A 14,018-nucleotide genomic window follows, 5' to 3' on the forward strand; every position below is an offset into this window, starting at 1 on the left:
TGATGTAAATAACTCAGAAAATCTCAGGCGCATTGTTAAACGCTTACCTATGCATTTACGTACAAAATGGGTATAAGTTGCGCACGCTATTATTGAGTCTGGCAGAGAACCCTGCTTTACTGATTTAACAAAGTTTGTAGATGAAAAATCCCGTGTCGCATGTTCAGTGTATGGCCTTGATCTCGTAAAAAACGAGTCCCAGTCAAAGGTTGACAAACTGACCAATTGTAAATCAGATACTCTTGTTAAAGGCAGAGTGACTACGTTGACCACTCGTACAGGTAATGAAAAACCAAGGTTCGAACGTAAATGTTATTGTTGTTCAGAGACATGTTCAGATTTGTCATCATGCAAAGTATTTGAGCCTATGAATTTAGGTGAGAGAAGAAAACTTGTTAGCAAGTTGAAATTGTGTTTTAACTGTCTTAAGGGCAAACATTTTTCAAATACTTGTAGAAAACCAAAACAATGTGTTGTACCTCTTTGTAGCTCTAAGCATCATACATTGTTACACACTTGGGTAAAGCCAGAGTCTGACCAGACAGTTACACAGCCGTCTGTAAATTGTGCTGCTACGAATGGGTCATTTTTAAAAACATGTCTAGGGATTAAACCTGCTACTGTAATAGCTAGGAACGGTAACTCTTGCCAGACGGATGAGTTGTTTGACGACGGCGCGGATAAGACTCTGTGTGACGAACGGTTATTGCAAAAGCTAAACTATCCTGGGAAACCTGTTACCTTTCAAATATCCACCATAAGTTCCGTTGCCAGTAGTACCGTAGGACAGGAAGTTGACCTGCACGTGAAACCTGTTTTCGGTGGCGATGAAGTAAAACTTAACAATGTATGGTCGGTGAAAAGGCTACCAATTACTACTAGGTCTGCTGCTACTGCGGAAGATACTCGCAAAATACCCTACCTATCTGACTTGAAGATTCCACGTGTCGACGTCACTGACGTCATGTTATTAATAGGCACGGATTCACCAGACGCATACGTTCCCCTTGAAGTTCGCGCCGGAGAAAGTAATCAGCCGTACGCAGTTAGGACGCGGCTTGGTTGGACAGTTCGTGGTCCTGTTCCAGGAAATACTGAAAATAACGGAGCGGGAACAGTGAGCATTCATTTTGGTCAATCTAGTGACGTCACACTGCAACAACAGCTTGAGCGCATGTGGACGTCGGATTTTAATGACGTGCTTCACAGTGAGAAAGATTCTTTGTCCCTGGAAGATAAGAAGGCTCTATCTATTATGGAATCAACTCTGACATACAAAAATGGCCACTACAAGATGGGACTACCCTGGCGAAGTAAAGATGCATACTTTCCAAATAACCTGGCACTTGCACATGCGCGTCTTCAACAACTAAAAAAGAAGTTTTCCCGTGACGCAGAACTTTACGAAAAATACTCGCCGACAGTAATTGATTATATAGAAAAGGGTTACGCTAAAGAAGTAACATCTACAGAAGATAAAAATCGAACTTGGTATTTACCTCATCATCCTGTTACAAACGATAACAAACCTGGGAAGGTCCGAGTAGTATTTGACTGCGCTGCGAAGTTCAAGTGTATTTCATTGAATAGCCAACTACTTCAAGGTCCTGATTTAATGAACAATCTAGTTGGAGTACTAACCCGTTTCAGACAAGAGAAAATTGCTCTGATTGCTGATATCGAGGCAATGTTTCATCAAGTGCGCGTGTGTGAAAATGACTGCGACGCTCTTCGCTTCCTATGGTGGCCTGAAGGGGACATAACTAAACCTCCGAAGATATATTTTATGCAAGTCCACTTGTTCGGTGCTACATCCTCCCCAAGCTGTACAGCGTATGCACTTAAACGAATAGCCGCTGATAACGCTAATAGTTATGAACCGGAAGTTATATCAACAGTTAACAGAAATTTTTACTTGGATGACTGTTTAAAATCCGTATCATCTGAAAAGAAGGCAGTGAAACTTGCAAGATATTTACAATCACTGATGAGTTTAGGTGGTTTCAGGTTGACCAAATGGCTCAGTAACAGTATGAAGGTTATAGATTCGATACCTGAGGCAGAGCGTGCCCCATCAGTCGTCAAGCTTGAACCTGGTACCTCTCTCCCTAGCGATCGTGCTTTAGGTGTGATGTGGAATGTTAACGACGATACACTCAGTTTCAAGGTTAAATTGACAGATAAACCTCTGACGAGACGTGGAATATTATCAGTTGTTAGCTCCATATCCGATCCACTAGGACTTGCATCACCAGTAACATTACAAGCAAAAGCAATCATACAGAAACTCTGCAAAGAGAAACTAGGATGGGATGATGAAATACCACAGTCACACTGCAATGAATGAAAAAGATGGTTAGCCAGTTTGCCATACTTAGAAAACAGTGTTGTCAGTCGATGTTTTTTGTCCAAAAGATTTTGGAAATATAAAGAACACCCAGCTGCATATGTTCAGCGATGGTTCGGAGTTAGGCTACGGCGCATGCGCATACCTACGTATGGTGGATGAAGATGACAGAGTGATGTGCTCCTTAGTCCTCGGTAAATCTCGCCTGGCACCAATGAAACAGATTTCTATACCTCGCCTAGAACTGTCTGGAGCTGTAGTCGCATGCCGCATGTATGCAATGCTATCAGAAGACCTCGACATGAAAATCGACCAAGCTGTATTCTGGACTGATTCTACAATACTTCTGGGATATATCAATAACGCATCACGCCGTTTCAAAACGTGTGTTGGCAACAGACTCAGTGTCATTCATGAAGTTACGTCACCTGACCAATGGCGCTATGTTGATTCCGGTTCGAATCCTGCCGACATTGCGTCTAGAGGTATCGACCCAAGTGATACACAAAGAATACAGACATGGCTTAAGGGTCCTAAATTCCTTTTCCAAGATCCAACTGCTTGGCCAGTCCATAGCTATGTGCAGGAAATAGCAGATGATGACACGGAAGTAATGAAGGAAGCTGTAATAAATAGTAGAACGACAAATACAGAAATTGACAGAATTATAATGCGTTACTCCGACTTGACCAAACTACAACGAGCATTCGTATGGCTGCAAAGATTTAAAACTTATTGCAGACACCGTTATCTAAAACATGACGTACAAGTACCCACAGGCGGTATTACAGTAATAGAAGTACGGAACGCCACACGAGACATATTAAAATGTGCAAAGAAAGGACACTTTTCTGAAGAACTCTCAGCACTGAGAATAGATAATCCAGTGAAGAAAGATAGTAGAATCGCATCTTTGAATCCCATATTACATGACGGTCTCATACGAGTACATGGGAGAGTGAGACGGGAGAATCTCCAAGAATATCCGGTTATTCTACCCAGTAAACATCACGTGACTACGCTAATAATTAGACATTACCACAACATCAATAGTCACGTGGGAACTCAGCAGGTGCTTGCAGCTACACGGGAAAAGTATTAGATACTACATGGCTCCAGTTCGGTAAAAAAGACAATAGGGAATTGTTTTATATGCAGACGACAACACAGTCCACTACTGACACAACAGATGGCACCACTTGTTTCAGAACAAACCACTCCAGACAAACCGCCATTTACCTACATAGGCGTAGATTACTTCGGTCCACTGTTAGTTAAGTCGGGACGCTCACATACGAAGAGGTATGGTTGTCTGTTTACTTGTTTAGCAACTAGAGCAGTTCACATTGAAATTGCCTATAGTCTGACAACAGATTCATTTATCGCAGCCTTTCAGCGTTTCACCAGCCGACGTGGGTCTCCTGAAAAGGTATTCAGCGACAACGGATCGAATCTTGTAAGCGGTGACAGAGAACTAAAACAATCAATACAGGAATGGAACCAGTCAAAAATAGGACAATACATGGTTCAACGTGAAATTGAATGGCACTTCAACCCTCCATACGCCAGCCATAGGGGCGGTGCTTGGGAGAGACTGATTCGGTCAACGCGTTCTATTTTAAAGGCCATCGCTAGAGAGCAACTACTCACAGAAGAAAAACTGGTGACGTTAATGGCGGAAGCTGAGAGAATAATGAATGATCGACCGATAACACAAGTGAGTAATGATACAAATGATCCTATGGCACTTACACCTAACATGTTACTATTGTTTAAAGCCAATTCAATCATGCCCAGAGGAAATTTCAAGAAAACTGATACGTACTCTAAACGATGTTGGAGACAAATACAATACTTATCCGATGTATTCTGGCGAAGATGGATTTGTGAGTACTTGCCTAAACTCCAGATACGTCAGAAATGGCACAGAGTGAAAACTGATCTACGTGAAGGCGATGTCGTACTTGTTGTTGATTACAACTTGCCAAGAGGGCAGTGGCCGCTAGGCAGAGTTACCAAGCTATATATTGGTCGGGATGGGCATGTACGTAGCTGTGTGGTAAGGACTCGCAATTCAGAGTCAGTTAAACCTATCACTAGTTTATGTCTGTTAGAGAGTTCACAGTAATGTTTACAGTCAATAACTCGGATTACGCTTTACGTATGTACTATTAAGTAGGTACTCAGATAATTGTGACTTGTAAAACAATGACATTTTTTTTTTTATATTTATTAAACTTTAGGCTTCTACTGTAAGATGTATCCACGTGTATAAAGACACATGTAACGCTAATTGAATTTTAGTTGGCAATAAGAATGTTTGTTTTTATGAATCAGTATATAGACATGTTTTATTTGTAAGAGTTGCTAACAAAAGTACATGTATTTGATGTAATTTAAGTAATTTCATGGCGGGGACTGTAAGAACCTGACGTTCTAAATATTAAATTTTATCTATTGTTTTATTCATGGCGCTAAATGTGACGTTTGGCGTCAATTTGTACGTGACGTCCAGTATACGTCTGACGTCGTTTCCGCCCGTTAGTTTGTTATAATTTAAACGTGAGTTAAGGAGCTTGGATGAAATTTACTTTGTTAAAGTAAATTTATTTGAGATACCAAAGTTGGTAAGGTTTTGTATTTTTCTTATTCAGAATTAATTGGTATCGTAAATATTGTTGTTATTTAAAACGTCCATTTTTGTTGTAAAGAATTGATTTATTTTTTTTATTAGATGTAATTTTTTGAATGTTTGTATGAATGCTGTTTTGTATAAATTTCTTGTACCTTTGTTTGAATATCTGTTTTTAAATTTATTGTAGAGAATCGGCATTAACGGTATTTACGGCATTTATGGAGATGCACATAATTGTCAGAAAATAAATGATAGAAGCCGCATATCTCGCTTGTGTATGAGTAAGAATCCCGAGTCCCTTGCACTTTGTTCCAAGCGGCCAAGAAAACTGTAGATCGCGATATGCAATCGGAGGACTTTAACAGAGAAGAAGAGTGGAAATATGCCATAAACAAAAGACAGTTCCTCTTTGTAACACTTCTGGAAGATTACAACCCATCAGAGATTAAAAAGAGTGAACATTTTACAAACATAATGCATGCGTGTATACATTACTGACTCTGTAATTAAATCGTGACATTGTATGCGTTTTACATGTATTTAGAAGATAAAATAAACATTGTTTTATTTGAATTATATACTGAACAGCAAAAGAAACTATCCAGATGTACAAGTGGTATATTTTGAAATAAAAACATATCTTTTTCAAATTTGAATTGTTTCTTCTCACCAAATTTACACTTGAAGATCTTCATATGACAATTTTTTAAAACTCAATCAGCCGTGAAGTCAGTAGTCCCATAATAGCCGTTTGAAAGGCTGTATCTTCTGCGCGTCAGTTGCATTGTAACATTCAAATTGGGCGCTCGCACTACATTTGATTCAGTTTTGCGGTGGAACCAACAATATTTTTTAAACGGTTTGCTGTTTTTCGAGTTAGTCAATTATCAATACTTTCAATGACAATAAAATTTCACAAAGAAAATTGTTAACTACAGGCGCACGTAAATTTCATGCAAAACAACTTTTGTGGGACTACTGACTTTACGGTTGATTGATTTTTAAAAAAGTACACGTGAAGTTCTTCAAGTGTAATGCGATATGAAAAACACATGTGATTTATAAACTAAAGTTTTAAAATAAAAAAAAACCTGTTATAAAACTGGATAGTTTCTTTACCTGTTCAGTATAGTATAACGTATAATATATTTAATACTGTAAATAAAATAGGAAAACGAACGTGTAATTTGTATTTCACTGATATTTATATTTTCGTTTTCCTTTCAGAGTGAAACGTATGGATTTTATAGTGTCAGTGTAACACTGTAGAAGCTGCTCTTTTTTTCTGAGTAACACTAGAGTAATTACTATTTTCACTGAGTAACACTGGAGTAATTACTCTATTCACTGAGTAACACTAGAGTAATTCTTTAAGCGATACAACTTAATAGTACGTTATAGAGGAAGTAGGAAACAAGTTTTGGCTTGGTATGGTTGATTTGGGGTTTAATGTCGCTTTCAACAATATTTCAGTCATATCTCGACGGTTATTAATGCAGAAGTATGCTTGTCGCTAATCTCATTTACACGGGATAATTAATCCCGAATGACTTGATTGGATCGATCGTATTTCATCTCTTTAACGGCTATAGTTGTCTGCTTGAGGCTTTTGTTTGCTTAAAGGTTTAATCATGAAATGAGTAAACGTCTATGCTACCATTGTCATCCCGAGGTGAAATATTTTATCATTTTTAAGTAAAATACCGCAGATGAGTAACACGCGCTTGTATTGTGCGCCCAAATTTGATATTCGTCTTGTACCTTGTATATGCGGAGAGAATTTGTATGGGTTTTCAATGTTAAGGTAAATAATTTTGTTCCAATGTCAAGATAATATGATTATTAATATTTTAATAAGAGCACATATTTTATGTGTCAAGCCGCCCTATACATAAACATAGAAGCGCAAAAGCATTAAGATTTTGTATAGTAACATTGTATTATTAAACTAAAATCTTAACAAACCAGAAATCACAGAATTTACGTGATAAAGCACATAAAAGTATGTAAAACTATTGTAAAATTAACCCTTTCTGTTGACGATCCAATATTTCACTAAACATTGAAAACAATTGTTGCGCGTTTTATACTATTTCAGGTGCATGTGTCAAAACATTAAAATTAAAAATTATATTTGTAAATAAAACGCATAATTATAGTTTTTTGTTGTTCTATTTACGAAAACATATTAGTCACGGCAATCCGATGTTGTTGTTGTTGTTGTTTACATTCGTCTGCTAAAGCCTTAATATCTCCGATACAGATCGTTTCTCCTAATAAAAATATTAAAATGGCTATAAATTTCAGTTTAGAAACTCTAGCTTTTCTAGAATTATTCGAAGCTGGATTCTTTGACCTACTGGATGAAAATGCATTTGAAACACATGAAGATTTAGCTGAAATTAACAATGAAAACCAGATAAACATTGACACCGAAGTTGACCCCATCAACAAAAGTTTTTATTGCCATGAATGAATCTGACAAGGAAAAAATTGTTCAGGACATGAGCAATTCTAATACCATCAAGAAAACTGAGACAGCTGTCAGGCAATTTCAAAGGTATATCAAACTATGAAAACCTCTATAGAACAATAGAGAAAATATTAAAAAAATAAATAAATAAACGCTAAAGTGAGACAGGCATTTTTCACAAAATACCACATTTCTATTATATCAATGTTGGTTTGCCGTTGGTGAACGTATTTCACTAAATGGAAACTAAATAAAATGCAAAGTGATTTGTAGCCAGATCAGGACTCGAACCTGAGACCTTCCCAAAACTCATTTCAAGCTAAGTTTGGGCTGCTCTACCATCTGAGCTACCCAGCTACTCTATATCTAATTTTGCACTCCCAGAAACAGCAAAACAAAGAAAAAAAAGATTAAAAAAAATTCAAGTATATTTACATGATACAGACTTAGTCACATTAATAGAGAAAAAGTGTGGAGCATCCTGATGGACAATTTGCCCTGAAAGGGAGGGTTCCTGTCTTTAGCACTGAAATGACTGCACACTTTTCTCAAACGGATCTAATATACATATCGAAAAAATTTTAAGTTCTGAATCCTAACAGAAAAAACGATGGTAAAATAAAATGGTGTTTCAAAGTCTCCCTTAACTTAAGGGACCCAACATGTAAAGCAAAATTTTCTTTTCATATAGTATAATAAGTAATTAAATATAAGAATTATATAATTATTATTTGAAGTTAAATTCTATCATGTAGCGGATAAAAACTAGGGATTTTTTAACAAAAGCAATAAATTTTGCAGGTGGCACAGAAAACCGTAGTCACTGCTGGGGTGATGTTTCTTTGAAAACAGATGCAAAGCGAATTGAATATCTTGAATTCAATGAGCGTTATACTAAAACTAGAACTGGTGAAACTAGTCACTCTGATCAGCGAGCATTCAAGCCGAAGAAGAATGCTCATGAAAATCCGGAAAAATGCCCTGTATATGCAAAGAAAGAGTTCAGGAGAAGACGGCCAATGGACTGTTGTACCCCCGAGTCTCCATTTTATCTAGCAATCAACTATAACAGACGACTAAATTCTGAAATCTGGTATAAAAACCAACCTTTAGGGCAAAATACTTTACGTGGTTTGATGAAAAAAATGGCAGGAAAAACAAACTTACCTGGGAAGAAGACGAATCATTCAGCTCGTAAAACAACCTGCACAAAACTGTTGCATAGTGGGGTCGCTCCTACAACAATACTGCAGCTAACTGGTCACAAAAATGTTTAATCAGTGAATAAATATGCTGTTGCCTCGGAAGAAATGCAAAAAAAACAACATGTCAGACATTCTGTCTAGCAATAATCCATGCACTACATCTGATACACCACAAAATTTTATGCAACTCCAACCTGCAACCTCTTCAATCCAGGAAAATTCTGCACAGTCCACATAGCATGCAACGTCACTGTCCAGTCCCACATCCATATGTGAAATTTCCGGCCATCATGGTAATATATTCCAAAATGCCAATATTCAAAACTGTCAGATTGTTGTAAACAACTTTTCAAATTCCCCAAATAAGCCTAAGAGAAGGCGCATTCGAATCATAGAGAGTGACAGCGAATAAATAATCAAGTGGCAACTGTTTAGACTTTAGAGTTTAATGTTAATTAGACCTACTGATTTTTTTACAAATTGACATCGACATGAATTCACACATTTTCTATGTGTAAATATGACGTCACACTATTCAATCAAAGGCGCCAGTCTAGTCTTGGTGCCCATACGGGTGCGCCCCCTCAAAAAAATAAAAACACCGTTTAAAGCCTAAAACGAAAAAAAAAAGATTTTTCCCTATAGACAGTACTCTTACATGGAAAAGGTGCTTGTGTTGCCGTAACGCTATGGAGGTTTACTAGAACACGCTGTGGAACAACCAAAATGTCCAGTTCAGTACCAATGCAAGCTACTCTGCTGCCACTTACACATCGGACATTTAGATAGCAGTAAACAATCCTATTCTACCTGGTTTAAAACCTTAAATAACTTACATTTTAATCCTACGGGCTTCGGACTTTTTTCCGTATACGCATGATATAGTATAGTAAGTTAGTATACGGATCTCGTACTTTTGACATTTACGGGGAATATACGGAACTGTATTTTTTATATAAGAGCTATGGATTTGTCCCGTATATGCATGGTATACGTAATATACGGATCCCGTACATGTGGCATATACGGAATGTATTTGCGTCTGATATACGGGGATGTACGGACCTGTATTTTTACATATACGGGCCAGGTTTTTGTTTCGTATATGCAAGATATACGTAGTATACAGACCTCGTTTTTGTCACATACATACTGAATTTCTTTTTTTGTATACGGGGATTACACGAACCAGTATTTATAAAATATACTTTTACCAGACACTTCCCGTATATGCACTATCCCGTATTTTCTTTTATGTGAACCGATTTTGTATATGGTGCACAGACTGAAAGATGACATAGAATGAAGGTTAAACATACCTATAGCAGAATACGGTATGTTAGGAAAGACCAAGACAAAGACAGGGTATGAGAAAAAAAATACCATCAATGGATACAAGTCAGATTAAATTAACATTGTATTCAACATAAATACTTTTTAAAAACAGTTATTTTCATAAGATTATGATTATGAATTGTTTTCATTTCTTGTCTAAAAAAGGCAGAAAATGTAAGTAATCCGTCCATTCTACAGATAGAGGAGCAACTTGGACAGCAAAAATGTCCCCACATCTGATGTTCCCAGATATAATTAGATTTGGTTTTATTTAGTTGTTTCATGCCTTTGGAGTACACATATTAAATATTTTAGTTAACTATCGACAATTTTTCGTTATTTCATTGATTTTACAAAGATAAGTGTAAATCAGAGACAGATACGTTACACTGCGAATTTTCATTCAAAAGAATATTTTAATATAACACATAACAATATTTGTGTCCGTTATTTACATGTTCAGACTAAATACACTTTATAGTTTTATAAGAAATGAAGTTATTTATATATTATGATCGAAAAAATAAATCAAATTGTATGGAAAAACTAACGTAATTTACACAAATATCAGCTGTCAATTGATTTCAATAGCATGATGCATTTCTAGATGTTCGTTTCTAATTGAAAAAACTAACAATTCGCACATTTAATTCTGAGCCGTTAACGCAACAGATCAGTTTAATACAACTTCTTTTATTACTGTTTGTGAATGGCTTCGTATTCCTATGAATGATTATTACTGCTATTAGTATTTCGATTTGCCGTCTGCTTAGAAGAGTAGTACACCCCTTCTTATGTCAGAAGATGTATTCAAATCGAGCGCTTCGAAAAGACGCATCTTGCGTTTTGTATTGGAATTCGATATGTAAGCAGGTTACAAATGATGCACTCCATAGAAATATTCAAGCATTAATTAGTTTCCTGATCTCAATAAATGTAAGCTTTTATCTATTGAGGTACGAATGTCACTGAAAACGAAAGGCTCATCAGGGCTGTCTGTCAGCATCTGTTGACCAAACTAGTAGAAACGTTTCACATAAGCATAAGGCTGGAAAGGCAACAGCTAATTGCCAAGGTGAATGAGTTATATCTAGGAGATTTTAGTAGTCTAAACGAGTCTGAAAAACTGAAATACTTGTTTAACCACCAAGAATTGACAAGGTTATTAGCCAAAACCTGTTTTGAAATATTAAAAGTTTGAAATAAGTTGTTGTATTTACAAAATATGTAGCATAGTCATATCTGAGATCTTAACAAGTGTTAAACCTTTTGGGATCCATTGATAGAGCTCAATGTGATAATATCTTATGCATTTAACTGCAACGAAACCTTTTGTTTTGCTACAAGACGACATTTTATGGCAGGATTTAATGCAAATTAATTATAATTAATTACGTGTCCTAAATAATTGTAAATAATCAATTATTTGTCCCCTAAAGGAAGTAATTAAATGTAATTTAATTTAGAAGATTGCCGAAATAATAGTAATTAATTAATTATTTTGTAAAATAATTAGGCACAACCCTGGAAACCAGTGATTTTTCCCCTGAAGCTGGTTATTTGCATAAGGAGTTGTGTATAAATTCATTCTTGAGATGAAGATGATATGAGCATTTTTGTTTTGACTCAGGAGTGTTATTGCAATCTCCTTTGTATCAGCCTTGCATTGCAGCTTGGTTAAAGTTTGCATGCAAGCTACTTTCTTGGACATACCTCAGTAACTATTTACTGTATAAGGCTTTGACCTTTACCATGCTAAATTTCAAAATGTGGGTAATCCATCATTCAATTTGGGCAGTGCCACTTTTTAGCTCATATTTTAGTGCGTTGTCCGTTCACACAATTTAAACAACATCTCCTCCTACGCAACCAGGCAAATTTTGGATGAAACTTCATAGGGATGTTTCTGGATGGTCGTCTTAAAAAAATTCATAGAATTGACTTCAGCATAAAACTCTGGCTGCCATGGCAATCGAAGGCAAAAACTGAAAAAAATATTCTTGTTAAAAAAAACGCAAAGCGAAAAACTTCGATATTTGGCACGTGACTTCATCTGTTGGGGTGCAAAGAGACCCCGTTCCGTTTTACAGTTTTACATTGGAAAAGAAACATATTCTTGTCTGAAACCACAAGACCAATGCCTTTGATATTTGGTATGTAGCATTTGCTTTGCGACCCTGTACCAAGACTGTTCAAATCTTAACCTTGGGGCGAAAAGAGGCCCCGCCCCGGGGGTCCCGAGTTTTACATAGACTTATATGAAAAACTTTACAAATCTTTTTTGTCTGAAACTGCAAGGCCTAGGCTTTTGATATTTGACATGTTGCATTGACTACTGATCATCTTCCAAGATTATTCAAATTATGCTCTTGACGTGAAAGGGGACCCACCCAGGGGTCCCAAGTTTTACATAGACCTATATTTCAAAGAAAAAACTTTACAAATCTTCTTACCTGAAACTTTTTTTCTAGGGAAAACACTACCAACTAAATTTGGATTTAATTGGATGAGATTTAAACTAGTGTAGAAATGTCAGTTTGTTTTCGCCTGCAGCTACCATTTATAGTAAGAAAAGACAGAGATTTATCGGGGCGAACAACGTGCTATTTTACAGGCATATCACAGTGTTCTTGTTATTACCTCCGCTTAAAAAATGGAGGGACAAGTCATACACATTTACTTTTGATATTTGGTATGGGTCATTGCCTAGTGGTTATCTACCAATATTTTTCAATTTATGCCCCTGGGTGAAAAGAGGCCCTGTCCTGGGAGTCCAAAGCTTTACATAGACTTACTTAGGAAAGAAATTTAAATCTTCTTGTCTGAAAGTTCAAGGCCTAGGCTTTTGATATTTGGTATGCAGCATTGCCTTGTGGTTCTCTAACAAGATTGTTCAAATTATCCCCCTGGGGCGAAAAGAGGCCCCGCTCCGTGGGTCACTTGTTATATGAGTAATATAGGATCATATTTTCTAGATAATTTGATTGTAATTTCCTGATGACCTCAAGTCATTTCGGTTACTTGACTGTGAGCTTGACCTACTGACCTACTTCTTTGTTTTTAAGATGCTGCTTCGAAATTTGGATGACGTTCATTTATGTTGTTAGCAAAACAGTATGAAATCAGTTAAACAAATAGGTAAAGTTATTCATCTGACATATCTGGTGTCCACTAAATTGAAAAATAAATCAAACGTCTCGTGCGCAGTAATGTTCTGAAATCATCGTTATCGCAAACTGTTAATACGATAATCTTTTCCAGGCAATTAAGGGATCAAAATACAAATTAGTTCTGAAGGTTGCTCGTCGCGGTAATTATCAAACTCAGTTTTTAAAACTTAATTAGCTACTCATTTCTTCGCTACGGTATATACTAAAATCTGAAATGTAGATGTCTCGAAAGCACAGAGAACAAGGCAAACAGTGAAAAGTGCAGAATCGCTTTGATAGAGTCTGTTCATGAGTAGTAATGGAAAATGCAACACTGCCAAAGCCCCCTTACACCGGCTTTAGCAGTATTCAATCTTCAAATCTAAATGAGTTGAAATCAATGATCCCGAAGGACCAAGAAATATTGCAACACTGAAATAACATCGGGACGACTTATTACGGCCGCCACACAGCACTAAACACCCGCTGTTATGAAGTAAATAAAACCTGAAAAGTATTTGAGGCTAGGCTGCGTTATGTAGAAACGTCATTCTAGGAGTCTGGAGACATAGATCTGCCACTGATGCGTTTTGTACACTTTTCTCCAATTTCATTCACTGTGGCACTGCGGTTTTCCTTAAATTACTTTTTCCAGTAAAATACAAAACTGCATTTTGGTAATCGATTTTGATATGCAATCGCTATTTAGTACAATTTTTCTAGATTGAAATAGTGTACATTTATCGCTACGGCAGTAATAAAATCGATATTGCACATGGAACAGACACATATACACTGTGGTAATTCTTTACAGAACGCTTCATCGTTTTTACGCCACAAGGGTAATATATCTGCATATATCGCTTCTTCCAAC

General features: G+C 36.6%; 2 protein-coding genes across 2 annotated transcripts; both read left to right on the forward strand.

Annotated features, from left to right (window-relative positions):
* The first annotated feature begins 367 nt into the window (after window positions 1-367).
* LOC128556609 (uncharacterized) lies at window positions 368-2,347 on the forward strand. The gene has a single exon (XM_053542160.1). The coding sequence runs from the start codon at window positions 368-370 to the stop codon at window positions 2,345-2,347; it is 1,980 nt and encodes a 659-aa protein (XP_053398135.1).
* A 100-nt stretch (window positions 2,348-2,447) lies between these two features.
* On the forward strand, window positions 2,448-3,449 carry LOC128556610 (uncharacterized). Its single transcript, XM_053542161.1, has one exon. The coding sequence runs from the start codon at window positions 2,448-2,450 to the stop codon at window positions 3,447-3,449; it is 1,002 nt and encodes a 333-aa protein (XP_053398136.1).
* Window positions 3,450-14,018: the final 10,569 nt, after the last annotated feature.

This window comes from Mercenaria mercenaria, chromosome 4 (assembly GCF_021730395.1).
Source record: "Mercenaria mercenaria strain notata chromosome 4, MADL_Memer_1, whole genome shotgun sequence".
Taxonomy (NCBI): Eukaryota; Metazoa; Mollusca; class Bivalvia; order Venerida; family Veneridae; genus Mercenaria; species Mercenaria mercenaria.